This window comes from Triticum aestivum, chromosome 7D (genome assembly GCF_018294505.1).
Source record: "Triticum aestivum cultivar Chinese Spring chromosome 7D, IWGSC CS RefSeq v2.1, whole genome shotgun sequence".
NCBI lineage: Eukaryota > Viridiplantae > Streptophyta > Magnoliopsida > Poales > Poaceae > Triticum > Triticum aestivum.
Genome location: NC_057814.1, coordinates 632,268,242 through 632,296,216, shown reverse-complemented (window position 1 = coordinate 632,296,216; position 27,975 = coordinate 632,268,242). Strand labels below are relative to the sequence as shown.

The window sequence follows — 27,975 nt, the reverse complement described above, 5'->3', positions numbered from 1 at the left end:
TCACTGACGCCTTGCCCCCACCGAGAGCGCGGCCCACCAGTCGGCGAGCGTCTGTCCTCGGTCCCCCCGTTCTCTCCTCCCCCTCCGTTCTTTTTTCTTGAAGAAACCCATTTGCCGAGACAGACAGAGAGCCTACGCACTGCGGGAGGGAGGAGGGAGGGCGGGGGCGGGGGCGGGCGGCGGCGGCGGGATCGAGTCGGGGGAGCAAGGCGGCGGCGGGGGCGAGGCGGTGGCAGCGGCGGGAGCACGGCGACGGCGGCCTTCAACTGGGTACGTTGCTTTCCCTCACCGCAAACGGCCGGCGGCGGCGGCGGCCCGTATCTTGTTCTGTATGCTTTTTAGATCCGTATCTTGTCCTGTATGCTTTCGAGATCTGTATCGAGCGAGAGAGAGAGAGAGAGACGCAGGGACGGACCTCCATGGCGTGGGAGCGGCAGCTCTCTTCCTTGCTTGGAAGAAGCGATTTTGGACGGGGAAATCAGCCAGCTTTTCATGGCGACGAGAGGCGCACGGACGGATGATGCAGGGAACGCCCCTGCCCTCGCTCCTTCTCTCCCGGCCCGGCAGCGACCGCCCCCTCACCTCACTCCTCCTCTCCCGGCCCGGCAGCGACCGTGGAGAAGGAGACGACCTCCGTGGCCGCCCCTTGACGGCGGCGCGGATCCAAAAACAAGACGGTGGAACCCCTCCTCTTGATGCCCGCCCTCCTCCGCGCCGGCACGGCAGCGACCGCCCCCTCACCTCACTCCTCCTCGCCCGGCCCGGCACCCACCGGACAAGGAGACGACTTGTATCATCTGAAAACCCCATTCCCCTACCTGTATCGTATCGTCATTCGTCAACTTGTCCCAACTAGTTCATCTGCCTTTGCTCATATACACCCCTTTCTTTGTCTGCCTTGCTTATGAGCCCCCTTGTTGCTCGTAAGCAAGTGTGTTTTTCTTGGGTCTCAAAGCAGCTTCCTTTTGTAAACGGTTGCTAAAGTAATTCAATTTCCTCGATTATGTCCAAGTTCATGGTGATCACAAAAAGAATTTCATTTTTCTTCGAAAGGGGGACTGCCCAGATCTCTACATAACAAAAAATCTTCATTTTTGACCGGGTTGTTGCTCCGTTGGCGCTGGCTCCTCCATGGGACCTGGTTCAACCAGTGCGGTGGAGGCACGCCCGCGGCTATGACGGCGTGTGGCTCGCCAGAGGACACCGGAGCCCGTTGGTCTAGGCCTGCGCTCATACAATTTGTGCTGGTGATCCTCATTGGGGGCATTTCAATTCCAGAGGCGGCCGCGTAGACCACCTACATCCACTAGGAGGGTCACCTCCACCGGCTCTGTCTCCTCTACTGACGACGGGCGTGTTGGCAATGCCAACTTCGCACGCCGTTGACACGGAGGATCTTCGTGCCTACATGGCCCCTGGCTCGGGCGGAGTTGGTGCTAGCTGTTGTAGGGGATGACACATAAGCATGGCCGGTCCTGTCAGTGAAAACCTCCCGCGACGTGGGGAACTGGTGCGCTTACCTGCCCTGACGTCGTCGGCTCATGTGTCGAATATGGGATATCTAGCGAATCTGGTACGCGTGACGGCAATGAGCGCGTCGGGTTGCTTGATGGTGGCACAAGGATCGTCTACTCAAAGTCGTTGGGGCGGATCTAGGCCCATGTAGGCCTTCAACCCGTGGTCGGTTGCATGCAGCTGTTCTAGACTGTGTCGGCTGCGAGTGCTTGTGGTGCGAAGAGCTTCTCCAAGGAGCCGCACTTGTGTTCGGATGGCCTTGCAACCTATGGGCGTAATAAGATGTCACAACGGCGATATTTGGTGGCAGAGCTGTGGGTTGGGGGCATTAGAGCCCGTGCATGGCACACTAGCAGATGCTGATATGGCGAGTGACAGGCGTCGCGTGGATCAACCTCGGCGTGTGGCCCCTCCAGGCGTCTCTTTCGAGTCGGCGAGTCGTTCTAGGGTAGCGACTCTTGACTAGTTGTGACTAGTCAAGACTCATGGTCTACTAGTCGACATGAGTTAAGCAATAGGTACAGAGAGGATAGTAGTTACCAGGGGAGCAGCAGACCAGGAGGAGCTGATGGCAACCAAGGGAGGAGTAGACCAGCAACAACAACAACGGGGAGGAACAACAACAACTAGTGGAGGAGCAGCAATCAGGGGAGGAGCAGACCAGCTTGCGGCGGTGCCGGCTGGCAGGATTGTAGGACGACGGCGGTGGCCAAGAGAGAGGGTCGCGTAAGCCAGGATAGGTATGGGTCGGGGGGAGGGGAGGGGGGACTGAGGCGATCTAGGACATTCGACTCAAAAAGCTGGACTAGTCAAAACTAGTTGATTAAGTTGCTCGACTTAGCCAATTAGTCGAGGTGATATGTTGATTCGACCTTGCAGCTAGTCGCGACTAGTCGTTCGTCTCGAAAACCATGATCTAGGGTACTTGCCGGCAGCGATGCTTGCTGGATTAGGCGGATCTAGCATTGTTTGGGAGATGTTGTATGGAGGCATGTCATTCGTGGATGGCCTTGGTTTATTTTATTTTTGCAAGCCTATTTGATTGGCACAATACTGGGCTTTGTTTGGCATTGTTTTATAATTAATAATACATGATTGTCCATCAACCAGTGTAGAGAAAGCCGGTGGTATATCCTCCTTTCTGAAAAGAATATTAATCTTGATTTAGGTCAAGTGCAATTGAGATGAAATAAATATATTACTCGATATTTATGGACCCTTAAATCTATCAGTTGGCATTGCCCTGTCCCAATTGACGCTTATTTTCTTTGTATCAAGTAACTTCCATAAATTTTAATTTAATCCTAGAAATATTATTTATCAAGCTGACTTTCACTGATTACGCAGGACAGGCGATATGCCCTTTGTTCCCCCTGCAGATTCGTTGTACCATCGGTACTTTCAAGCGCATAGGAGGGTTACGTGGGACAGGGTGAGGGTACTGGACAAGGAGAAAACACCTGGTGGGATAAAAGTTCTACCGCCGGAGCGGGATCAAAAAGGATTGCGTAAGTGCCATATCCATTTCTACCTAGTATACTACTCCCTCCCTTCCATAATATAAGAGTGTTTTTTACACGTGTAAAAAATGCTCTTATATTATGGAACGGAGTGAGTAGTATTTTGGAATCCGGAATGTATGCCATACCATTTGTCGTAATACATCTAACAATCAATCCATCAATTGCAACTTACTAATCTTTCACTGCAGCTACATGTATTTATGAGGCAATGATGGCATGGATGGAATCCCACCTGAGGCTTAATGGAATAATTGTCCGGTTGTCATCCAAGGACCTTCAGGACAAGGAGCAATCGCTAGTCAGTGGAGAAACTGACAGGACAGTGCGTTGCATGGAAGTGGTCAGCACTACCGGTATCCTGTGTGAGGATGATTACAAAAATCAGGTGATTGCCAAATTTTTGATCTATTGATTCTCGTTACCCAATGACTAATCTGGTTTACGAGCAATGTCTCATCACAAATCAATTTTACTCCGACATGCTTCATTTTTGTTAACAGTAATACCAGTTGTGCTGAGTCAGTCTGTTATTATTTGCAAAAACAAAAGAAGTCAGTCTGTTGTTTTTAACCATCATGAGTGACGTTCCAGTAAAATATGAATGCATTAGATACATGAGTGGTAAAAGGGAAACCAAGCAGATTTAGTTATCAACATTTACTACTCTGCTGCTGTGCTGTCCCATCATGGTTGACTTACAATTTACAGGAGCTTCTATACGGTTGGGGCCCTGTGCACTTAATATAATTATCAGCGTTTAGGCATCTGCCGTTGAGCTTACAAATATTCAACATTTGATGTTGTTTCTTTTCAGAATTTTGATGGTGTCCGGTATGTGGTGGACGGGGGAAAGTCATTTTTTTCCTTAAACCAGGAGGCCGTCCAGCGGGCAGTCGAAACAATGCGTAGTGGCCCCCTTCTTCTTGTGTTTCATTGTGGCGAGGACTACTACGACTACATTGCTAAATACAAGTGCAAACCAATCCTGAGTTACAAGAAATACCGACATGAACAAATGCTCACCCATGCCGTCAACTGTATCGGTTATGGTGTTGAGACATTCGTGCCCAGCTGGGAGTTCCAAAACTCTTACGGGAAAAAGCTTGGGCCCAGAGGTAGGCTGCTCCCTCAGAATGCAATTCGCCTGTATGGGATGACTAGGATCCGTGCTGTGCTAAGCTCAAGGAAGAGGAAGAGGATGTTTCTAGATGATCCTAATGCTGATTTTCTCCAGCCCCCGCTGAAAAAGCGCATGTTGGAGCTGAAAAAGCCCATGTTGGAGCCACCGATTGATTGGATGGACATCGATGATCTGTACTGTGCGTCTTCTTTTTCCTGTACCTCACTTTGAAACAGTGCCAACAGATTCGGTCTGTAACTGAGGTAACCTGGCGAAGTGAATCATGAATTGAACCAGTACAATTTTGACGATTTTGCTGATTGTATTAACAGCTTAAATTGTTACTGAGGTAACCTGGTTTCCCGTTTTTGTCAGACGCAGGAATGACAGGGCTTGTCCTTGACAGAAAAAAAAAACACATTTTCCTCGTGTATATACTGACTACTTCACCTAGAAAATTTTGTTAGGACAGATGATAATAGACGAATCTGCAAATTCCAATCCTGATAAGTTGATATGCCATAGTTTTGCAGCACTTGTTCTTTACAAATATATCACCGTGTATTTGAGCAACACTTCTACTTTGATAGACCTCCTCAAGATAAAAAACGGACGAAATTAGCTCGAACCCTATAAAAAAGGACAGTATGACTTTATTTTAACCCAAATGATAAGTGTCACATGTGTGGCACGAAACAATCCGAACTGACGTTTTTTACAACTAAAGTTGCCAACCGAAAAGAAAAAAACAACCTAAAAGACCCAAAAACTTGCCATCCGAAAAGAAAGTTGCCATACTTGACAACTAAAGTTGTCATCCTCGCCTCACTAAACTTGCCATAAAAAACGTTCGGAGTTGACATGTGTTCTTGCCACACGTGTGGCATTTATCAGAGTCCTATTTTAAAAAGTAGTTGCCTGCCCCGTCCTTGGCGGTATGCGCCCGTCCGCGGTGGTACGCGCCTATGTACGTATAATACGTATACAAGGCCCGGCCGTACGTGTGTTGCCTTGCCGCCACGTCATGTGCGTAGTGGGCCCGATCAGCGGTTTGTGTCACGTGGCATAGTGGGCGATCAGTTAGTGGGTTGCGTCGCGGTGTTACGCCGGCCACCGGCCTCCCCGCTATAAAATCCGGCATGACCGCCCTCCCTCGCCGCACCACTTCTCCCCCTTCCCTCGGCGCACTAGTTCTCCTTCCAACCCTGCCTCGACGCCCTCCACCTGATGATGTGGCCGAGCAACTCCGGTGTCAGAAGCAGCCAGGGATGTGGCGCGGCCCTAACCAGCCCGTGGCCGTTGAGCCTCAACGTGCTGCGGTCGGAGGAGCCCGGCCGTTGCCTGTTGTAGCACTTTCGTTGTGATAAGTAGAGTGTCGAACCCACATGGAGCTGATAGAAGGCACCACAAACCTCACAACTACGTTGTCACTTTCACACAACCACGTACGCACCCAAACCCGAGTTTGGAAATAGTCTACTCTCGAAGTTGCTAGGGAAACTCGAATAAAAGTGTAATCAACTAAAATACTAACAAGAAGGTAAAAACAAAAATTAGAAGACGCGAAGTTAGTGGTGAAGGTGCTTGATAACCCACAAGTATAGGGGATCGCAACAGTTTTCGAGGATAGAGTATTCAACCAAAATTTATTGATTCGACGCAAAGGAGCCAAAGAATATTTGCAAGTATTAGCAGTTGAGTTGTCAATTTAACCACACCTGGAGATTAAATATCTGCAGCAAAGTGATCAGTAGCACAATAATACGATAGTTTTGATAGCAGTGGTAACAGTAACGATGGTAACGGTAACAACAGTAACAGTTTTGTAGCAGGTGTAACAGCAGCAATAGCAATAATAACTTAGCAAGAGCAATATGTGGAAAACTCATAGGCATTGGATCAGTGAATTTGTTGGATGATATTCATCATATAACAATCATAACCTAGGGCGACACAGAACTAGCTCCAGTTCATAAATATAATGTAGCCATGTATTCCGTAAATAGTCATACGTGCTTATGGGAAAGAACTTGCATTACATCTTTTGTCCTACCCTCCCGTGGCAGCGGGGTCCATAAGGAAACTAAGGGATATTAAGGCCTCCTTTTAATAGAGAACCGGAACAAAGCATTAACACATAGTGAATACTGAACTCCTCAAACTACGGTCATCACCAGAAAGTATCCCAATTACTGTCACTCTTGGGTTTACGGATCATAAAACGTAGCAGGTGCATATGAATTGCAAGATCAGATCTAGAACATAGATATAATGGTAAAAGCATAAATGGTTCAGATATGAAATCACGGCACTCGGACCCTAGTGACAAGCATTAAGCATAGCAAAGTCATAGCAACATCAATCTCAGAACATAGTGGATACTAGGGATCAAGTCCTAACAAAACTAACTCGATTGCATGATGAATCTCATCCAACTCCTTACCGACCATCGAGACTACAAAGGAATTACTCACTTCCGGTGGGGACCATCATGGAATTGGTGATGGAGAGTAGTTGGTGATGACGAAGACCGAAGATCCCCCTCTCCGGAGCCCCGAACGGGCTCCAGATCTGGCCTCCCGATGAAGAACAAGAGGTGGCGGCGGCTCCGTATCGTAAAACGCGATGAAACTTCCTCTCTTATTTTTTTCTAAAAAATAGGATTTTATAGCGTGAGAATTAGGGCCAGCGGTGCCAGGAGGTCCCCACCACCCACCAGGGCGTGCTAGTGGGGGGCGGGGCGTCCTGGTGTCTTGTGGGCAGTCAGGGCCCCCCTCTAGTTGTTCTTGGTTCCAGTATTTTTTATTTATTGAGAAATAATTCTCCAAACAGTTTCGTCCAAATCCGAGAACTTTTATTTCTGCATAAAAACAACACCATGGTAGTTCTGCTGAAAACAACGCCAATCCGGCTTAGTTTCATTCAAATCATGCAAATTAGAGTGAAAACAGGAGCAAAAACGTTAGAAAAAATAGATACGATGGAGACGTATCAACTCCCCCAAGCTTAACCCATTGCTTGTCCTCACGCAATTCAGTTGACAAACTGAAAGTGACAAAGAAAAACGTTTACGAACTCTTTTGTTCTTATTTACATGTATAAGCTTAAGTAGCACCCATGTTTTCAGCAAAGATCATGACTAACCATGTCAACAATAACTCTTAAAAATTATATTAACTCATATCAATGGCATAAGAAACAAGCGGGCAATAATAAGATATCTCAAATGCCAACACTTTGTCAAAACAATCATGATATAATATGACAACAGTGGTTCTCGCTAGCGCTTTCTGAGGCCACAAAACATAAATGCAGAGCACTTCCAAAGTTCAAGCAGCAACTAAACATTGTAATTCATGGTAGAAGAGATCTAGTCATGATGCGTTCAACATTAACTATGCACAATGCATGAGGATGACAATAGTGCTCTCAGGACTGGCGCTTGTTAGAGAAGGTGATGACTCAACTTAAAAGTAAAATAACATAAAAGTAAATAGATAGACCCTCCGCAGAGGGAAGCAGGGATTTGCAGAAGTGCCAAAGCTCAAAGCTTAAATCAGAGATAAATAAAATTTTGGGAGGTACACCCTTCCTGTCAACGTTACGACCAAGAGTTTTCAATATCTTCCATGCTAAACAAATTAGCGGCTGTTCCCAAGCGAAAAAAGTAAAGGTTTACTCCCCCTCCACCATCAAACACAAGCCATGACTAACCGAATTCACGGGTGCCTACCATACCAACAATAGTCCTGGGGGAGTTTTGTTTAATTATTTGCAAATTTTTATTTCGGGACTGAGCATCCCTATTACCAGCCCCTCTCAAGCAAGGACGAGTGAATAAACACTCATCATAAGAATAACCTGCTTAGCATGGAAGATACTGACCATCCCCTGTCGCTCCATGAGTGGTCCAGGCATACAAAACAGATGCTCATTTGAAATTTTAGAGGTGGCACATGCAAATTTACTTGGAATGGCAGGGTAATACCGCATATAGGTAGATATAGTGGACTCATCTAGAATAACTCTAGTTTAAGGATTTTGATGCACAAGCAGTATTCTCGCTTAGTACGGGTGAAGCCTAGCAAATAGATTAAGAAGCGACCAACTAGAGAGCGAAAACGGTCATGAACATGTGTTATGAATAATAGACATTGAATACAAGCATGAGTAGGATCTATACACCATGAACATAAATATCGTGGAGGCTATGTTGGTTTTGATTCAAGTACATGCGTGAACATGTGCCAAATCAAGCCACTTGAAACATTCAGAGGAGGATACTATATCATCATACTACATCACAATCATTTTAAGGCATATTGGCACCCAATATAAATCATAATCCACTCCTAGCTACTCCTGCATGGCATGAGAAACTATAATCTCTAATTGTCATTGCAAACATGTTTGATCATAATATGCTGAATCATGGATACTAGGTTAAACATATTTACAAAAACAAGAACAAGTTGAGTTCATACCCGCTTTTCTCTGCCACGATCACTTCATCAAATATCGTCATTATTGCCTTTCACTTGCACGACCGAATGATATGAAAATAATAATAGTGCGAGAGTGTCATTGACTAAGCTAGAATATGCAACATTTTATTCAGAGGGAAAGACAAAATAATATGGGTTCTCTGTTAGATCAACAATAGTGCCTATTAGAGCCACTGAACATTTTCATCGTGGTCTTCCCTTTAGTCGACTCAACAAAAGGAAAAGAATTTCAGAGAAACACACTGAAATATTTTTGGAGTTTTTAGTTTTTCTTGAAGAAAGAAATTTAAAGAAGGAAAAACAAAAAGGAGAAAAACTATTTACACGGGAAAGCTCCCAACAAGCAAAAGAAGAACTAAGAAATCTTTTTGGGTTTTCTTTAATACTACAACTAAATTAAGCTAGAAAGAAAAAACGAGAAGAAGCAAGCAATATTTTTGGATTTTCTCCAAGTTTTTCAAACACACAAGAAAAAAGCGAGAAAATAAATCTAGCATGGATAATACAATGAAAAAGGGTGGACACTGACAACTGGAATGAAATGTGTGAACATGAATATAATGTCGGTGGAAATACGTACTCCCCCAAGCTTAGGCTTTTGGCCTAGCTTGGTAATCACCACCCGTAGTAGCCGCCCGGTCCCATGTGAAAGTGCTGAGGCGGCGGCACCTGAGCGTCCCACTCCTAGGGGTCCTCCTCTGCCGCTGCCTGCTTGTTCTGGTAGGCGACAATGTCCTCGGGCATGACCCTGTATCTGTTCCTGGCTAAAGAATCAAACAAAGAAGATGCAGGCAACGGGATAACATCATGAGTTTCCACACTGAAAACCAAGTTGTAACGAATGTTATCAAAAGAGTCAGTAGGATCAGTAAACTGGTGATCCTCCGTCGCCTGGTGATCTAGATAAACTCGGGGCAAAGGATAATCATGTTGGCGTATCTGAACATTAAAATGACTTGTCAGGCGAGTGGCAAAAATACCACCATGAATTTTGCCCTTAGTTCCGTTGAGGTGCAGGCGGCGTGCAATGATAGCCCCTGGCTAAAGGTGTGATCATTGTGTACTGCGGGGCGTATAAGATCATCAAGAGTATATCCAGTAGTAGCTCGGTGCTTCTTAAGAATTTCAATAATATTTCTTCTTCATGTTCTGAAATGTTAGCACTAATAATAACAGGATATATCTTTTTCTCATCGAGATAAGCATATTTCAAAGTGTCAGGCTACTTTTTTAATTCAAACATAGGATCACCCTTAGGTGGAGGAGGACCTCCTAGAGTTTCGATCGGCAAATTGTGTTTAAGCAGAGGTCGTTGTTCAAAGAAGATTTTATTTTATCTATTTAATTTCTTTCATTCATATGCATATCATTTTCATGGTCCGGCAAATATTGTTCTAGTGGATCAGTAGGAGGCACGACAATAGAAGCAAGACCAATTATTTCATCCTTACTAGGTCATTATTTCTTATGGGGTTGTCTATTAATCTTGGAGAAATTAAATTCATGAGACTCATCACCAAACCTAACACTGACAGTTTAATAGTAACATCCATGTCTTCTATTTCAGCGGGTGCTATGTCATTCATAATTTCTTGGTATAAGGTAAAAGGAATAGCACTCACGCTAGCACCTAAATCACATAAACCATGATAACAATGATCTCATATTTTAACTGAGACAACATGCATGCCAACAACGGGTCTATGTTTGTCTTTTTCAGCAGGTTTGGCAATTCTAGCAGCTTCATCACAGAAGTAAATAACATGCCCATCAATGTTTTCTACCAAGAGATCTTTAAACATAGCAACACTAGGTTCTACTTTGATTTGTTCAGTAGGTTTAGGTCCTCTAATATTACTTTTGTGAACCACAGTTGAAACCTTAGCATGTTCATTTATCCTAATAGGGAAAGGTGGTTTTTTAATGCAAGCAGTAGGCACAACTGGATCAACTTTGTAAATAATAGTTTCATCTTTAGCTATGACCGGTTCTTTACCTTCTTCTTTAATAGGGGGATGATATTTAAACCACTTCTCCTTAGGGAGGTCAATGTGAGTAGAAAATGATTCACAAAAAGACGCTACTATCTCATAGTCAAGTCCATATTTAGTGCTAAACTTTTGAAACACATCGGTATTCATAAAAGATTTAACACAATAAAACTCAAGCTTAATACCTGAATCTTTATCTTCGTCGCGTTCCCAATCTTCAGAGTTGCATTTAATTCTTTCCAAAAGATCCCACCTGAATTCAACAGCCTTCTTCATAAAAGAACCAGTACAGGAAGTATCGAGCATGGATTGACCATCACGATAAAGCCGAGCATAAAAGTTCTGAATGATAATTTCTCTCGAGAGCTCATGATTAGGGCATGAATATAACATTGACTTAAGCCTCCCCCAAGCTAGAGCGATACTTTCTCCTTCACAAGGCCAAAAATATTATGTGTAATTTCGATCACGATGAACTAGATGCATAGGATATTTTTTTGGTGAAATTCCAATTTCAATCGATTTCCAGGATCCAATATCATCGCATAGCCTATACCATGCCAATGCTTTTCCCTTCAAAGATAAAGGGAAAACCTTCTTCTTAGCTTCATCTCCGGGTAATCCTGCAAGCTTAAATAACCCACAAATTTATCCACATATATCAAGTGCATGTGAGGATGTTCGGTTCCATCTCCTGCATAAGGATTAGCTAGCCGTTGTTCTATCATACCTGAAGGAATTTCATAACCAATATTTTCAGTAGGTGCAGTAGGTTGAGGAGCAACAAATTATGGTTCCGCTCGAGGTGAAGATACCCCGAACAAACCCCTCAAAGGATGATTCTCCATAGTAACAAATGACAATAAATTTAAGCACATAGTAATAATTTTTCCTTACCAAGAGCGCTTCACTCCCCGGCAACGGCGCCAGAAAAGAGCCTTGATGACTCACAAGTATAGGGGATCAATTTTAGACCTTTCGATAAGTAAGAGTTCGAACCCAACGAGGAGCAGAATGAAAATGACAAGTGGTTTTCTGCAAGGTATTTTCTGCAAGCACTGAAACTGGCGGTAACAGGTAGTTTGATAGCAAGATAATTTCTAACGAGCAAGTAACGGTAAGTAAAGTGTAGCAAGGTATCCCAATCCTTTTGTGGCAAAGGACAGGCCAAAACAGTATCTTATAATAAGCAAAGCGTTCTTGAGGGTACACGAGAATTTCATCTAGTCACTTTCATCATGTTGGTTTGATTTGTGTTCGCTACTTTGCTAATTTGATATGTAGGTGGACTGGTGCTTAGGTGCTATTATTACTTGAACAAACCTCCTACTTATGATTAACCCCCTCGCAAGCATCCGCAACTATGAGAAAAGTACTAAGATAAAATCTAACCATAGCATTAAACTTTTGGATCCAAATCGGTCCCTTACGAAGTAGCGCATAAACTAGGGTTTAAGCTTCTGTCACTCTAGCAACCCATCATCTAATAACTACTCCACAATGCATTCCCTTAGGCCAAAATATGGTGAAGTGTCATGTAGTCGACGTTCACATGACACCACTAAGGGAATCACAACATACATATCATCAAAATATCGAACACATATCAAGGTCACATGATTACTTGCAACAAGATTTCTCCCGTGACCTGAAGAACAAAAGTACCTACTCACAAATGGTAATCATGCTCAAGATCAGAGGGGTATTAAATAGCATAATGGATCTGGACATATAATCTTCCACCAAATCAACCATATACTAATCAACTACAAGATGTAATCAACACTACTAGTCACCCACAAGCACTAATCTAAGGTTCTAGTACAAAGATTGAACACAAGAGATGAACTAGGGTTTGAGAGGATATGGTGCTGTTGAAGATGTTGATGGAGATTTCCCTCCCCAAGATGGGAGAGTTGTTGGTGATGATGTTGATGATGATTTCCCCTCCGAGAGGGACGCCCCCCCTGACGGAATTGCTCCACCGTAGGGCAAAAGTGCTCTTGCCCAAGTTTCGCCTTGAGACGACGGCGCTTCGACCTGAAAGTGCTCTCCTTATTATGTTTTTCTAGGTCAAAATGACTTATATACGAGAAGAGGGGCACCGGAGGTGGGCCGAGGAGGGCACAACACACCAGGGCGCGCCTGGGCTCCCTGGCATGCCCAGGTGGGTTGTGCCCACCTGGTGGGCCCCCTCTGGTAGTTATTTGCTCCATTATTCTTCATATATTCTGATACAATTCTCCGTAAATTTTTATCTCATTTGGAGATGTGCAGAATAGGTAACTCTGACGTAGCTTTTTGAGGTCCAGAATTCCATTTGCTGGCATTCTCCCTCCTTGTGCAAATCTTGCATATTATGAGAGAGAAGGCATTATAATTACTCCATGAAGCATTATTATGCATAAAAACATTATAAATAACAGTAGGAAAACATCATGCAAAATGGACGTATCAATGGGTATAGCAGTTGATTTATCAGTCATTTGCCAAGATATTTTCAGTTGGTGTCAACTTATTCAAATCAAGTCTACGATATAAAGAGAGAGGCATAACACTAACACCGGCGCCTAAATCACATAGAGCAGTTCTAACATAATTCCTTTTAATGGAGCATGGTATAGTCGGTATTCATGGATCTCCTAGTTTCTTTGGTATTCCACCTTTAAATGTATAGTTAGCAAACATGGTGGAAATTTCAACTTCCGGTATCTTTCTTTTATTTGTAACAATATCTTTCATATACTTACCATAAGGAGACATTTTCAGAATATCAGTCAAACACATACGCAAAAAGACAGGTCTAAGCATTTCAACAAAGCGCTCAAAGTCTTCATCATCCTTTTTCTTGGATGGTTTAGGGGGGAAGGGCATGGGTTTCTGAACCCATGGCTCTCTTTCTTTATCACGTTTTCTAGCAATGAAGTCTCTTTTATCATATCTTTTATTTTTAGGTTGTGGGTTATCAAGATCGACAGCAGGTTCTATCTCCACATCATTATCATTACTAAGTTGAGCATCAACATGAACATCCTCATTAACATTATCACTAGGCTCATGTTCATCACCATATTGTGTTTCAGCATCAGAAATAGAAATATCATTTGGTTTCTCAGGTGTGTCCACAACAGGTTCACTAGAAACATGCAAGGTCCTATCATTGTTCTTTTTATTTTTAGAAGGACTAGGTGCATCAGTATTAATTCTTTGAGAATCTTGCTCAATTCTCTTAGGATGGCCTTCAGGGTACAAAAGTTCCTGAGTCATTTTACCACCTCTAGCCATAACTCTGGTAGCATGATCATTCATCTTATTATTCATTTCATTAAGCAAATCATTTTGTGCCTTAAGAACTTGTTCTACTTGAATTTTTACCATGGAAGCATGTTTACTAACAAACTTGAGATCATTGATAGTTCTACACATATAGTCAATCAAGTGCTCAAGCATATAAGCATTTCTTTTCAACTGTCTACTAACATATGCATTGAAGTTTTCTTGTTTGATTATAAAGTTATCAAATTCATGGAAGCATTGACTAGCAGACTTATTATGAGGAATATCACCTTCATCAAATCCAGCTTTAAGTCCATGTCTACTACCTATGTCGGAGTATTAAGTCCATGTCATTCTTCAATAGGTGGTAAATTCTTGACATCTCCAGCTTTAATACCTTTTTCTTTCATATCTTCAGGACTGAGAAATATAATACCCCTGTTCTTCGGAGTTGGTTTTGGTGGTGGTTCAGGAAAAGTCCATTTTTATCATTACTCAATATATTATTAAATAGCACTTTAGCTTGTTCAACAGTTCATTCCCTAAAAACACAACCAACACAACTATCTAGGTGGTAGCTAGAAGCATCGACTAGTCCATTATAAAAGATATCAAGTATTTCATTTTTCTTGAGAGGATGATCAGGAAAAGCATTAACTAATTGGAGAAGCCTCCCCAAGCTTGTGGGAGACTCTCTTCTTAAATTTGCACAAAGTTAAATATTTCCTTTAAGGCAGCTTGTTTCTTATGAGCAGGAAAATATTTTTCAGAGAAGTAATAAATCATATCCTGTGGACTATGCACACAACCAGGAGCAAGAGAATTAAACCATAACTTAGCATCACCCTTTAATGAGAAAGGAAACAACTTAAGAATATAGTAATAGCGAATTTTTTCCTCATGAGCAAATAGGGTGGCTATATCATTTAATTTAGTAAGATGTGCCACAATAGTTTCAGATTCATAACAATGGAAAGGATCGGATTCAACCAAAGTAATTAACTCAGGATCGGCAGAGAATTCATAATCCTTATCAATAACAAAGATAGGTGAAGTAGCAAACTTAGGATCATATTCATTCTAGCATTCAAAGATTTTCTTTCAACTTGACTTGTAGTTTCTTAAGATCCTCTCTATCTTTACAAGCAAGAAAGTCCCTAGCTACCTCTCCATCCATAACATAACCTTCAGGTACAACAGGCAATTCATATCTAGGAGTGCTAGGTCTAATAGGTGTTTCAAAGTTTCCAGTTTCAATAATTTCATTAGTTTTATAAATAGAAACAATTCCTTATTTAACACTATCTTAAATTTTGTTTCCTTATTCGACAAGGAAAAACTTTTTCTTCCCTATCTAACAACGAGTCTAAATATTATGCCCTTTATGACACTTCCGTTCATTTTTTAGTCTAAATGACACCTGAAAAGACCCTTTTACCCCTCATGTGGTATGTGTGTGTGCGGGGTAGTAGCACGCACACACACAACATCAGTGCGGGGCAGTAGTGCACACACACATGCAGTGGCAATCGCGCACATGCGCACACACACTGTAGCGTGCGCACACGCAGCAGCAGCCACACAACACACATAGGCACACAGCACACACACGCGCGCAGCAGCACACACTGAGTAGCACACGCAGCAGCACAAACATAGCAGCGCACACATACAGACACAAGCAGCAGCACACACCATGTAACACATGCAGCAGTTGATACGTCTCCAACGTATCTATAAGTTTTGATTGTTCCATGCTGTTATATTATCATTCTTGGATGTTTTATAATCATCTTATAGTCATTTTATATTAATTTTTGGTACTAACCTATTGACATAGTGATGATACATCTCCAACGTATCTATAATTTTTGATTGTTCCATGCTATTATATTATCTGTTTTGGATGTTTAATGGGCTTTATTATGCACTTTTATATTATTTCTGGGACTAATCTATTAACCGAAGGCCCAATGCAAATTGTTGTTTTTTTGCCTATTTCATGTTTCGTAGAAAAGGAATATCAAACGAAATCCAAACGGAATGGAACCTTCGCGAGGATCGTTTTTGGAACAAACGCAATCCAAGAGACTTGGATTGGACGTCAAGGAAGCAACGAGGCGGCCACGAGGTAGGGAGGCGCGCCCAGGGGGGTAGGCGCGCCCCCACCCTCATGGGCCCCTCGTGGCTCCACCGACCTACTTCTTCGCCTATATATACTCATATACCCTGAAAACATCCAGGAGCACCACGAAACCTTAATTTCACCGCCGCAACCTTCTGTACCCGTGAGATCCCATCTTGGGGCCTTTTCCGGCACTCCGCCAGAGGGGGAATCGATCACGGAGGGCTTCTACATCAACACCATAGCCTCTCCGATGATGTGTGAGTAGTTTACCACAGACCTTCGGGTCCATAGTTATTAGCTAGATGGCTTCTTCTCTCTCTTTGGATCTCAATACAAAGTTCTCCTCGATTCTCTTGGAGATCTATTCGATGTAATTCTTTTGGCGGTGTGTTTGTCGAGATCCGATGAATTGTGGGTTTATGATCAAGATTATCTATGAACACTATTTGATTCTTCTCTGAATTCTTATATGCATGATTTAATATCTTTGCAAGTCTCTTCGAATTATCAGTTTGGTTCGGCCTACTAGATTGATCTTTCTTGCAATGGGAGAAGTGCTTAGCTTTGGGTTCAATCTTGCGGTGTCCTTTCCCAGTGACAGCAGGGGCAGCAAGGCACGTATTGTATTGTTGCCATCGAGGATAAAAAGATGGGGTTTATATCATATTGCTTGAGTTTATCCCTCTACATCATGTCATCTTGCCTAATGCGTTACTCTATTCTTACGAACTTAATACTCTAGATGCATGCTGGATAGCGGTTGATGTGTGGAGTAATAGTAGTAGATGCGGAATCGTTTCGGTCTACTTGTCACGGACGTGATGCCTATATACATGATCATGCCTAGATATTCTCATAACTATGAGCTTTTCAATCAATTGCTCGATAGTAATTTGTTCACCCACCGTAGAATATGCTATCTTGAGAGAAGCCACTAGTGAAACCTATGGCCCCCGGGTCTATTTTCCATCATATTATTTTCCTATCAATTTGCTATTTCTGTCGCCGTTTATTTTGCAATCTTTACTTTTCCATCAATACAACAAAAATACCAAAAATATTTATCTTATTATCTTTATCAGATCTCACTTTTGCAAGTGGCCGTGAAGGGATTGACAACCCCTTTATCGCGTTGGTTGCCAGGTTCTTGATTGTTTGTGAAAGTACGAGGGACTTGCGTGTAGGCTCCTCCTGGATTGATACCTTGGTTCTCAAAAACTGAGGGAAATACTTACGCTACTTTGCTGCATCACCCTTTCCTCTTCAAGGGAAAACCAACGCATGCTCAAGAGGTAGCAAGAAGGATTTCTGGTGCCGTTGCCAGGGAGATCTACGCTCAAGTCAAGACATACCAAGTACCCATCACAAACTCTTCTCCCTCGCATTTCATTATTTGCCATTTGCCTCTCGTTTTCCTCTCCCCCACTTCACCCTTGCCGTTTTGTTCGCCCTCTTTTTCCGTCCGTCTCTTTTCGCTTGCTTCTTGTGTGCTTGTGTGTTGGATAGTTTGTCACGATGGCTCTGCCAAAAAGCGTTGATCCTCACCTTAGAAGGTTGGAAGAAATTGAAAACAACGTTAGAAGTTTTATGTCCTTGCAATTTGAGCATAATAATTTCTTCAGAAACGAGCTTAAAGAACAAAAAAGTTTTATGGAGTACATTAATAAAGAGCTCGATGATATGTCTAAGGAATTTTATGGTTTGAAATCTCAGTTCGCTCATCTTGAAAACTTAATAGCCCAAATTTCGGATAAGCAGGCCACCTTAGTTAATAAGATGGCCGCCAAACCGGAAGAGCTAGAGGGCAATAATGATGCAGATCTAAAATTAATTGATGAGTCCCCTATTAAATCTTTGATTTCCAATATGAATCTTGATAAAGATGGGACAGGAGATGAGTCAACTTTAGTTAAAAGGCATCCCAATTTGGAGTTTTTAGATCTTGATGCAAAAATTGGTAAAAGTGGGATTGAAGAGGTCAAAACTTTACATAGCAATGAACCCACTATTTTGGATTTCAAGGAATTTAATTATGATAATTGCTATTTGATAGATTGTATTTCCTTGTTGCAATCCGTGCTAAATTCTCCTCATGCCTATAGTCAAAATTAAGCTTTTACCAAACATATCATTGATGCCTTAATGCAATCCTGTGAAGAAAAGCTTGAATTAGAAGTTTCTATCCCTAGAAAACTTCATGATGAGTGGGAACCTACTATTAAAATTAAAATTAAAGATCATGAATGCTTTTGTGTGATTTGGGTGCTAGTGTTTCCACGATTCCAAAAACTTTGTGTGATGTGTTAGGTTTCCGTGAATTTGATGATTGTTCTTTAAATTTGCATCTTGCGGATTCCACCATTAAGAAACCTATGGGAAGGATTAATGATGTTCTTATTGTTTCAAATAGGAATTATGTGCCCATAGATTTCATTGTTCTTGATATAGATTGCAATCCTACATGTCCTATTATTCTTGGTAGACCCTTCCTTAGAACGATTGGTGCAATTATTGATATGAAAGAAGGAAATATTATATTCCAATTCCCATTAAGGAAAGGCATGGAACACTTTCCTAGGAATAAAATTAAACTACCTTATTAATCTATTATGAGAGCCACTTATGGATTGCATACCAAAGATGATAATACCTAGATCTATTCTTGCTTTTATGCCTAGCTAGGAGCGTTAAACGACAACGGTTGTTGGGAGGCAACCCAATTTTATTTTTGTTTCTTGCTTTTTGTTTATGTTTAGTAATAAATAATTCATCTAGCCTCTGTTTGGATGTGTTTTTATGTTTTAATTAGTGTTTGTGCCAAGTAGAACCAATAGGATCTTCTTGGGTGATAATTGTTTGATCTTGCTGAAAAAGACAGAAACTTTGCGCTCAAGAAAATAATTGTTAAAATTCACCAGAACCTGATAAATTTCCAATTCTTTTTGAAGTATATCAATATACAAATTATACAGGTTGTCCTAGTTTTTCAGAATTTTTGGAGTTTCAGAAGTATTTAAACAAATCTGATTGCTACAGACTGTTCTGTTCTTGACAGATTCTGTTTTTCGTGTGTTGTTTGCTTAGTTTGATGAATCTATGGCTAGTATCAGGGGTATGAACCACAGAGAAGTTGGAATACAGTAAGTTTAACACCAATGTAAATAAAGAATGAGTTAATTACAGTACCTTAAAGTGGTGATTTGTTTTCTTATACCAACGGAGCTCATGAGATTTTCTGTTGGGTTTTGCATTGTGAAGTTTTCAAGTTTTGGGTAAAGATTTGATGGATTTTGGAAAAAGGAGTGGCAAGAGCCTAAGCTTGGGGATGCCCAAGGCACCCCAAGGTAAAATTCAAGGACAACCAAAAGCCTAAGCTTGGGGATGCCCCGGAAGGCATCCCCTCTTTCGTCTTCATCTATCGGTAACTTTACTTGAGGCTATATTTTTATTCACCACATGATATGTGTTTTGCTTGGAGCGTCTTGTATGATTTGAGTCTTTGCTTTTTAGTTCACCACAATCATCCTTGTTGTACACACCTTTTGGAGAGACACACATGAATCGGAATTTATTAGAATACTCTATGTGCTTCACTTATATCTTTTGAGCTAAATAATTTTGCTCTAGTGCTTCACTTATATCTTTTAGAGCACGGTGGTGGTTTTATTTTATAGAAATTATTGATCTATCATGCTTCACTTATATTATTTTGAGAGTCCTTTAGAACAGCATGGTAATTTTCTTTGGCTATAAAATTAGTCCTAATATGATAGGCATCCAAGATGGGTATAATAAAAACTTTCATAAAAAGTGCATTGAATGCTATGAGAAGTTTGATACTTGATGATTGTTTTGAGATATGAAGGTGGTAATATTAGAGTTGTGCTAGTTGAGTAGTTGTGAATTTGAGAAATACTTGTGTTGAAGTTTGCAAGTCCCGTAGCATGCACGTATGGTAACCGTTGTGTGACAAATTTGAAACATGAGGTGTTCTTTGATTGTCATCCTTATGAGTGGCGGTCGGGGACGAGCGATGGTCTTTTCCTACCAATCTATCCGCCTAGGAGCATGCACGTAATGCTTGGTTTTTGATGACTTGTAGATTTTTGCAATAAGTATGTGAGTTCTTTATGACTAATGTTGAGTCCATGGATTATACGCACTCTCACCTTTCCATCATTGCTAGCCTCTTTGGTACCATGCATTGCCCTTTCTCACCTTGAGAGTTGGTGCAAACTTCGCCGGTGCATCCAACCCCCGTGATATGATATGCTCTATCACACATAAACCTCCTTATATCTTCCTGAAAACAGCCACCATACCTACCTATTATGGCATTTCCATAGCCATTCCGAGATATATTGCCATGCAACTTTCCACCATTTCATTTATTATGACACACTTCATCATTGTCATATTGCCTTGCATGATCATGTAGTTGACATCGTATTTGTGGCAAAGCCACCATGCATAATTTATCATACATGTCACTCTTGATTCATTGCCCATCCTGGTACACCACCGGAGACACTCATATAGAGTCATATTTTGTTCTAGTATCGAGTTGTAATCATTGAGTTGTAAATAAATAGAAGTGTGATGATCATCATTAAATAGAGCAATGTCCCAAAAAAAGAGAAAGGCCAAATAAAAAAAGGAAAGGCCCAAAAAAAGAGAAAAGAAATAAAAGGGACAATGCTACTATCCTTTTTTCCACACTTGTGCTTCAAAGTAGCACCATGATCTTTATGATAGAGAGTCTCTTGTTTTGCCACTTTCATATACTAGTGGGAATTTTTAATTATAGAACTTGGCTTGTATATTCCAACAATGGGCTTCCTCAAATGCCCTAGGTCTTCGTGAGCAAGCAACTTGGATGCACATCCACTTAGATTCTTTTGATTGAGCTTTCATACATTTATAGCTCTAGTGCATCCGTTGCATGGCAATCCCTACTACTTGCATTGACATCAATTGATGGGCATCTCCCTAGCCCGTTGATTAGCCGCGACAATGTGAGACTTCCTCCTTTTTGTCTTCTCCCTAAACCCTTCTCTGTTCATGTTGTGAGGTGATGTAGATGCAATTTGATCCTGCTAATGGCATCCCATAGATGCATAATTATTCCAACAATGGTATCAGTCGCCAATTTTCATTGCAATAGATCCCTTTATTGTTGATCAGTAGATCGATATTATGTTTAGATCAATATCAGGTTTAGGGTTCATGATCAAGATTGAAAGTTTTAGCCCCTGGTTAGCCCAAATATGCATGTTAAGTTGATTAAAATTGATCATGTTTAAGTCATGTTTCCGTATGCATTAGCTAAATAGAAGGCAGAGGGATACACGCACGTCAACAGTAGCAACACCTCATGTTTAAGAACCCTAGAATTTATTCCCAATTCATAAGAATCCTAATTCTGCAATTAGGACTGCCCCCCCAAATCAAGCACTCACTACTGCAGGATGCTGCTAACGCGACACTACGATTAGAGACTCTTCGACGAAACTGTGTGCGATGCCATAATCGCACACGGTGGTGTAAAATAACCGTCAAAAAATGTGGAAAATGTTTGCGATGGAGGATGCATCAAATACGGTTCAGATTTTAGTTGCTTGTGCGATGCAGGGCATACGGTTCAACTCAATTAACTGTTTGCGATGAGGAGGAACAAAAGAAACTGGCAGCCAGATAAAGGTGTGTGCGATGTACAGCATACGGTTCACTCGGATGAACTGTTTGTGATTAGGCAACACAAAAGAAATAGTCAACCTAATCAAGGTCTGTGCAATGTACAGCATACGGTTCACTCGGATGAACTGTTTGTGATTAGGCAAGAGAACTGGAACAGTTTAATATAACAAGATGTGTGTGATACGCGACAAAAAGGTATGTAATCAGAAAGTGTGCGAAGACCGATAATAACACACACGATTGCTTCTAATAATACGTATGTGATATGCTCTGTCTACACAACATCTATTGGCCATTGTGGGACGGGCGGTCATCCGGATACGCCATAAGGATGCGAAGAGGCATTCCTATCAGCAAGGACTAGCTGTTCCACCAGTAGCTCATGTAAGAAAACTATCAAGTTAAGTGTGCTCAGGCTGGAGTAGCCATCAGATGGGTGACTCGATGGGAAGTTGTGTTGATGTTAAATTAACTGATAGGATGGGTCATTTCGGTCAAATGACCGAAATGAATTGACCGAAATGACCCATTCCCTCAGCTAATTTAACATCGAGGTCCTTGTTTTTTTAACACATGTTAAAGAAGGTCTACCGCATTACTTGTTGACAATGTGCGATACGTGGCATACAGTTGATCCATCCGACCTATTTGTGATGGAATAGGCCGTGTGTGTTGTGGAAAAATGCTTGCTAGTATTCAACCCTTTTGGATTGATGAATTCATCACCGACGGGTTCCCTAGTGCGGTCCGTGTTCATCTGATCATCATCCACTTCTTGTGCTAGTTCGATGTTCCTTCTATGCTAAGTTTCCATTAATTGATGGCGTTTTATGAACACGCAACGTTTCCCGCCATTTACTCACCTGTTTCCCGCCACCCTGCTATATTGCGCATAGGGGGCGCGCGACGCACGGAGGCGACAAGCGCAGCCTGTAGCACATCCACCTTTTCCAAGCATGCCAACCCACACTACTGCAGGATGCTGCTAACGCGACACTACGATCAGAGACCCTTTCATGAAACTGTGTGCGATGCATCAATCACAAACGGGGATGTAAAAAACCCGCCAAAAAAGGTGCAAAACGTTTGCAATGGAGGATGCATCAAACACGGTTCAGATTTTAGTTGCGTGTTTGATCCAGGGCATACGGTTCAGTCCAATGAACTGTTTGCGATGAGGCGGAACAAACGAAACGGGCAGCCTGATGAAGGCGTGTGCGATATAGAGCATACGGTTCACCCGGATGAACTGTTTGTGATTAGGCAACACAAAAGAAACGGGCAGCCAGATCAAGGTGTGTGTGATATACAGCATACGGTTCACTCTGATGAACTGTTTGTGATTAGGCAACACAAAAGAAACGGTCAGCCAGATCAAGGTGTGTGTGATTGAGGGCATAGGCTTCAGAAGGATTAACTATTTGCGATTAGGCAACAGAACAGAAACGGGTAAGCAATTTCAAAGTGTCTGCGATTGATGGCATACACTTCACATGGATGAACTGTTTGCAATTAGCCACAACAAACTGAAACAATTAGATAGATCAACGTGTGTGCGCTAGACGGGCACACCCATTCTAATTAAAAGAAGCATGCGCGATGGTAATAACGAGCGCGCACGATTGTTGGAACAAGACGTGTGCTGACATTGCCTATTGCGGTGCACCCTATGGTGCAAACGCCACGTACGTGGCCGAGAAGGCGTGCGTGCCCACGTTACGCCTTCCGGGAATAGTGTCGCACTTATAAACGTTAGTAAAGTTTGAGCATGCGTCCCGTCACAATTTTTTTAGAAGAACAGGGAGGTCGCGTCCCGTCACATTCCAAATTGCAAACCTGTTCACACCAATCAAAACCTAAATGGTTTCCCACTTAGGAGCGTATTACTACGCGGTTATAAATACTACTACTCCAAGATGACTGCACATTTCTCCTCAACTCCCCATCCACAAAAAGTAAAAAAAACAAGTCATTCATCATCGTTCCCTTGCATCCGCCATGGCCAGCATTAGCTCTGGGTCGAGAGATTGCCACCAGGGAGAGGCGAGCCTGAAGCGGGAGCACGAGAGATGTCCCGCCTCGCCGCGAAAGCAGCCAACATGTCCCACCGCACGGCCGTAGCAGCAGAGAGGTCCCGCCGCGCCGCCGAAGCAGCACGGAGGACCCGCCGCGCCGTCGATGCAGCAGACTGTTCCGGCCGCGCCACGGATGTAGAAGAGATGTCCCGCCGCGCCGCGAATGCAGCAGAGATGTTCCCCCGCGCCGCGGCGGCCTGGGAAAATGCCTCGCGGGCAGGCGAGGACTCTTACAGGCGCATGCGTTCCCTCGTCCTTAGGCAGATGGATCAGATCTCCAGGTGGGAGAGGTTGCAGGATGACCTGAAAGCCTCGTTTGAACAGTCTACCGACGTCATCTGGCAAATAAATGAGAGCAATGCGAAGGTCCGGGCCGAGCGCGGCCTACTGAGGGCGAAGATCGTCGGAAGTGCGGAGCAGCAGGAGCAGACCACTACCTTGTTGAAGAGGACCGGCGTCATCGTCGAGAAACTTATGGACGAGAATGCCATGTCGCGCATCGAGCGCAGAAGGCTGGTGGAGGAATCCGTGGATGCTCTCAAGCAGCATCTTGAGGACAAGAAAGAGCTCGTCGCCACTCGCCGCGGAGACTAGTTCCCGCGGCCTGTAGCAACGCATCAAGAAAGTAGAGATCAGCGAGCCAGATCGTTGTCTTCCTTCTTCTTTTGCCCTTGTGTATTTCGGGAGTTGCCGCATGTGGCTTTTTTTAATTATGTTTCTAAATATGCAAGACAATTATTATCCACTGTCATCGTCCTTATACTCATCATGCTTGCTATAAGTCGCAGTCGATGCTATGTAGGTCCGTCGGATCTTACATCAAGATCCATGCAAAACTTCCTTTGCAGATTTTCATTTTTCTCTCTTAAATCTTACTCCAGTGAGACATATAGCCACGCCGTAGAACAGGTGCTCGGGCGCCATTAATGGAGACGTTGGGAGGGAGGTGCGCGGCGGGTAGCGGTCAAAGGGCTCTCCTCCCGATGAGCACGCGCAGGGGTCTGATCGCACGCCTCCCGTACTCAAATAGCTACCACGCACGGCACCTCCAAGCCAATAAAAAAAGGGGACGCGTGGCCCCTGATGTCTACTACACAACCTTCTTCTTGTAGACGTTATTGAGCCTCCAAGTGCAGAGGTTTGTAGGACAGTAGCAAAGTTCCCTCAAGTGGATGACCTAAGGTTTATCAATCCGTAGGAGGCGTAGGATGAAAATTGTCTCTCTCGAGCAACCCTGCAACCAACTAACAAAGAGTCTCTAGTGTCCCCAACACACCCAATACAATGGTAAATTGTATAGGTGCACTAGTTCGGCGAAGAGATGGTGATACAAGTGCAATATGGATGGTAGATATAGGTTTTTGTAATATGAAAATATAAAAACAGCAAGGTAGCAAGCGATAAAAGTGAGCATAAACGGTATTGCAATGCTAGGAAACAAGGCCTAGGGTTCATACCTTCACTAGTGCAAGTTCTCTCAACAATAATAACATAATTGGATCATATAACTATCCCTCAACATGCAACAAAGAGTCACTCCAAAGTCACTAATAGCGGAGAACAAACGAAGAGATTATGGTAGGGTATGAAACCACCTCAAAGTTATCCTTTCTGATCGATCTATTCAAGAGTTCGTAGTAAAATAACACGAAGCTATTCTTTCCGTTCGATCTATCCTAGAGTTCATACTAGAATAACATCTTAAGACACATATCAACCAAAACCCTAATGTCACCTAGATACTCCAATGTCACCTCAAGTATCCGTGGGTATGATTATACGATATGCATCACACAATCTCAGATTCATCTATTCAACCAACACAAAGAACTTCAAAGAGTACCCCAAAGTTTCTAACGGAGAGTCAAGACGAAAACGCGTGCCAACCCCTATGCATAAGTTCAACTGAAGCCGCAAGTTGATCACCAAAACATACATCAAGTGAATCACGTGATATCCCATTGTCACCACAGATAAGCACATGCAAGACATACATCAAGTGTTCTCAAATCCTTAAAGTCTCAATCCGATAAGATAACTTCAAAGGGAAAACTCAATCCATTACAAGAGAGTAGAGGGGGAGAAACATCATAAGATCCAACTATAGTAGCAAAGCTCGGGATACATCAAGATCGTGCCGAATCAAGAACACGAGAGAGAGAGAGATCAAACACATAGCTACTGGTACATACCCTCAGCCCCGAGGGTGAACTACTCCCTCCTCCTCATGGAGAGCGCCGGGATGATGAAGATGGCCATCAGTGAGGGATCCCCCCTCCGGCAGGGTGCCGGAACAGGGCCCCGATTGGTTTTTGGTGGCTACAGAGGCTTGCAGCGGCGGAACTCCCTATCTATTATGTTCCCCGATGTTTTTAGGGTATATGGATATATATAGGCGAAATAAGTCGGTCAGGGGAGCCACGAGGGGCCCACGAGGGTGGGGGCGCGCCTCCCTGCCTCGTGGCTTCCTCGAAGCTTCCCTGACGTCTACTCCAAGTCTCCTAGATTGCTTCCGTCCCAAAAATAACTCTCCCGAAGGTTTCATTCCGTTTGGACTCCGTTTGGTATTCCTTTTCTTCGAAACATTGAAATAGGCAAGAAAGCAACAATTTGGGCTGGGCCTCCGCTTAATAGGCTAGTCCCAAAAATAATATAGAAGTGTTTAGTAAAGCCCATAAACATCCAAAACGGGTAATATAATAGCATGGAACAATCAAAAATTATAGATACGTTGAGACGTATCAAGCATCCCCAAGCTTAATTCCTGCTCGTCCTCGAGCAGGTAAATGATAAAAACAGAATTTTTGATGTGGAATGCTACCTAACATATTTATCAATGTAATCTTCTTTATCGTGAAAAGAATATTCAGATCCATAAGATTCAAAACAAAAGTTTAATATTGACATGAAAACAATAATACTTCAAGCATACTAACAAAGCAATCATGTCTTCTCAAAATAACATGGCCAAAGAAAGCTATCCCTACAAAATCATATAGTCTGGCTATGCTCTATCTTCATCACACAAAATATTTAAATCATGCACAACCCCGATGACAAGCCAAGCAATTGTTTCATACTTTTGATGTTCTCAAACTTTTTCAATCTTCACGCAATACATGAGCGTGAGCCATGGACATAGCACTATAGGTGGAATGGAACGGTGGTTGTGGAGAAGACAAAAAGGAGAAGATAGTCTCACATAAACTAGGCGTATCAACGGGCTATGGAGATGCCCATCAACAGATATCAATGTGAGTGAGTAGAGATTTCCATGCAATGGATGCACTAGAGCTATAAGTGTATGAAAGCTCAACAAAGAAACTAAGTGGGTGTGCATCCAACTTGCTTGCTAACGAAGACCTAGGGCATTTTGAGGAAGCCCATCATTGAAATATACAAGCCAAGTTCTATAATGAAAAATCCCCACTAGTATATGAAAGTGACAACATAGAAGACTCTCTATCATGGGGATCATGGTGCTACTTTGAAGCACAAGTGTACTAAAAGGATAGTAGCATTGTCCCTTCTCTTTTTCTCTCATTTTTTATATTTTTATTTAGTATTTCTCTTTTTTTTATGGCCTCTTTTTTTTGTCCGGAGTCTCATCCTGACTTGTGGGGGAATCATAGTCTCCATCATCCTTTCCTCACTTGTGACAATGCTCTAATAATGATGATCATCACCCTTTTATTTACTTACAACTCAATACTTAGAACAAAATATGACTCTATATGAATGCCTCCGGCGGTATACCGGGATGGAAATGAATCAAGAGTGACATGTATGAAAGAATTATGAAGGTGGCTTTGCCACAAATACGATCTCAACTACATGATCATGAAAAGCAATATGACAATGATTGAGCGTGTCATAATAAACGGAACGGTGGTAAGTTGCATGGCAATATATCTCGGAATGGCTATGGAAATGCCATAATAGGTGGGTATGGTGGCTGTTTTGAGGAAGGTATAAGGTGGGTGTATGATACCGGCGAAAGGTGCGCGGTATTAGAGAGGCTAGCAATGTTGGAAGGGTGAGAGTGCGTATAATCCATGGACTCAACATTAGTCATAAAGAACTCATATACTTATTGCAAAAATCTATTAGTTATCGAAACAAAGTACTACACGCATGCTCCTAGA

General features: G+C 42.6%; 1 protein-coding gene across 1 annotated transcript; it reads left to right on the top strand.

The window, feature by feature from the left end:
- Nucleotides 1-215: 215 nt before the first annotated feature.
- Nucleotides 216-4,506, top strand: LOC123167940 (uncharacterized). The gene is made up of 4 exons (XM_044585796.1): nucleotides 216-270; nucleotides 2,868-3,023; nucleotides 3,227-3,423; nucleotides 3,853-4,506. The coding sequence occupies exons 2-4, from the start codon at nucleotides 2,873-2,875 to the stop codon at nucleotides 4,387-4,389; spliced, it is 885 nt and encodes a 294-aa protein (XP_044441731.1). The 5' UTR covers nucleotides 216-270; nucleotides 2,868-2,872; the 3' UTR covers nucleotides 4,390-4,506.
- The last annotated feature ends 23,469 nt before the right edge of the window (nucleotides 4,507-27,975 follow it).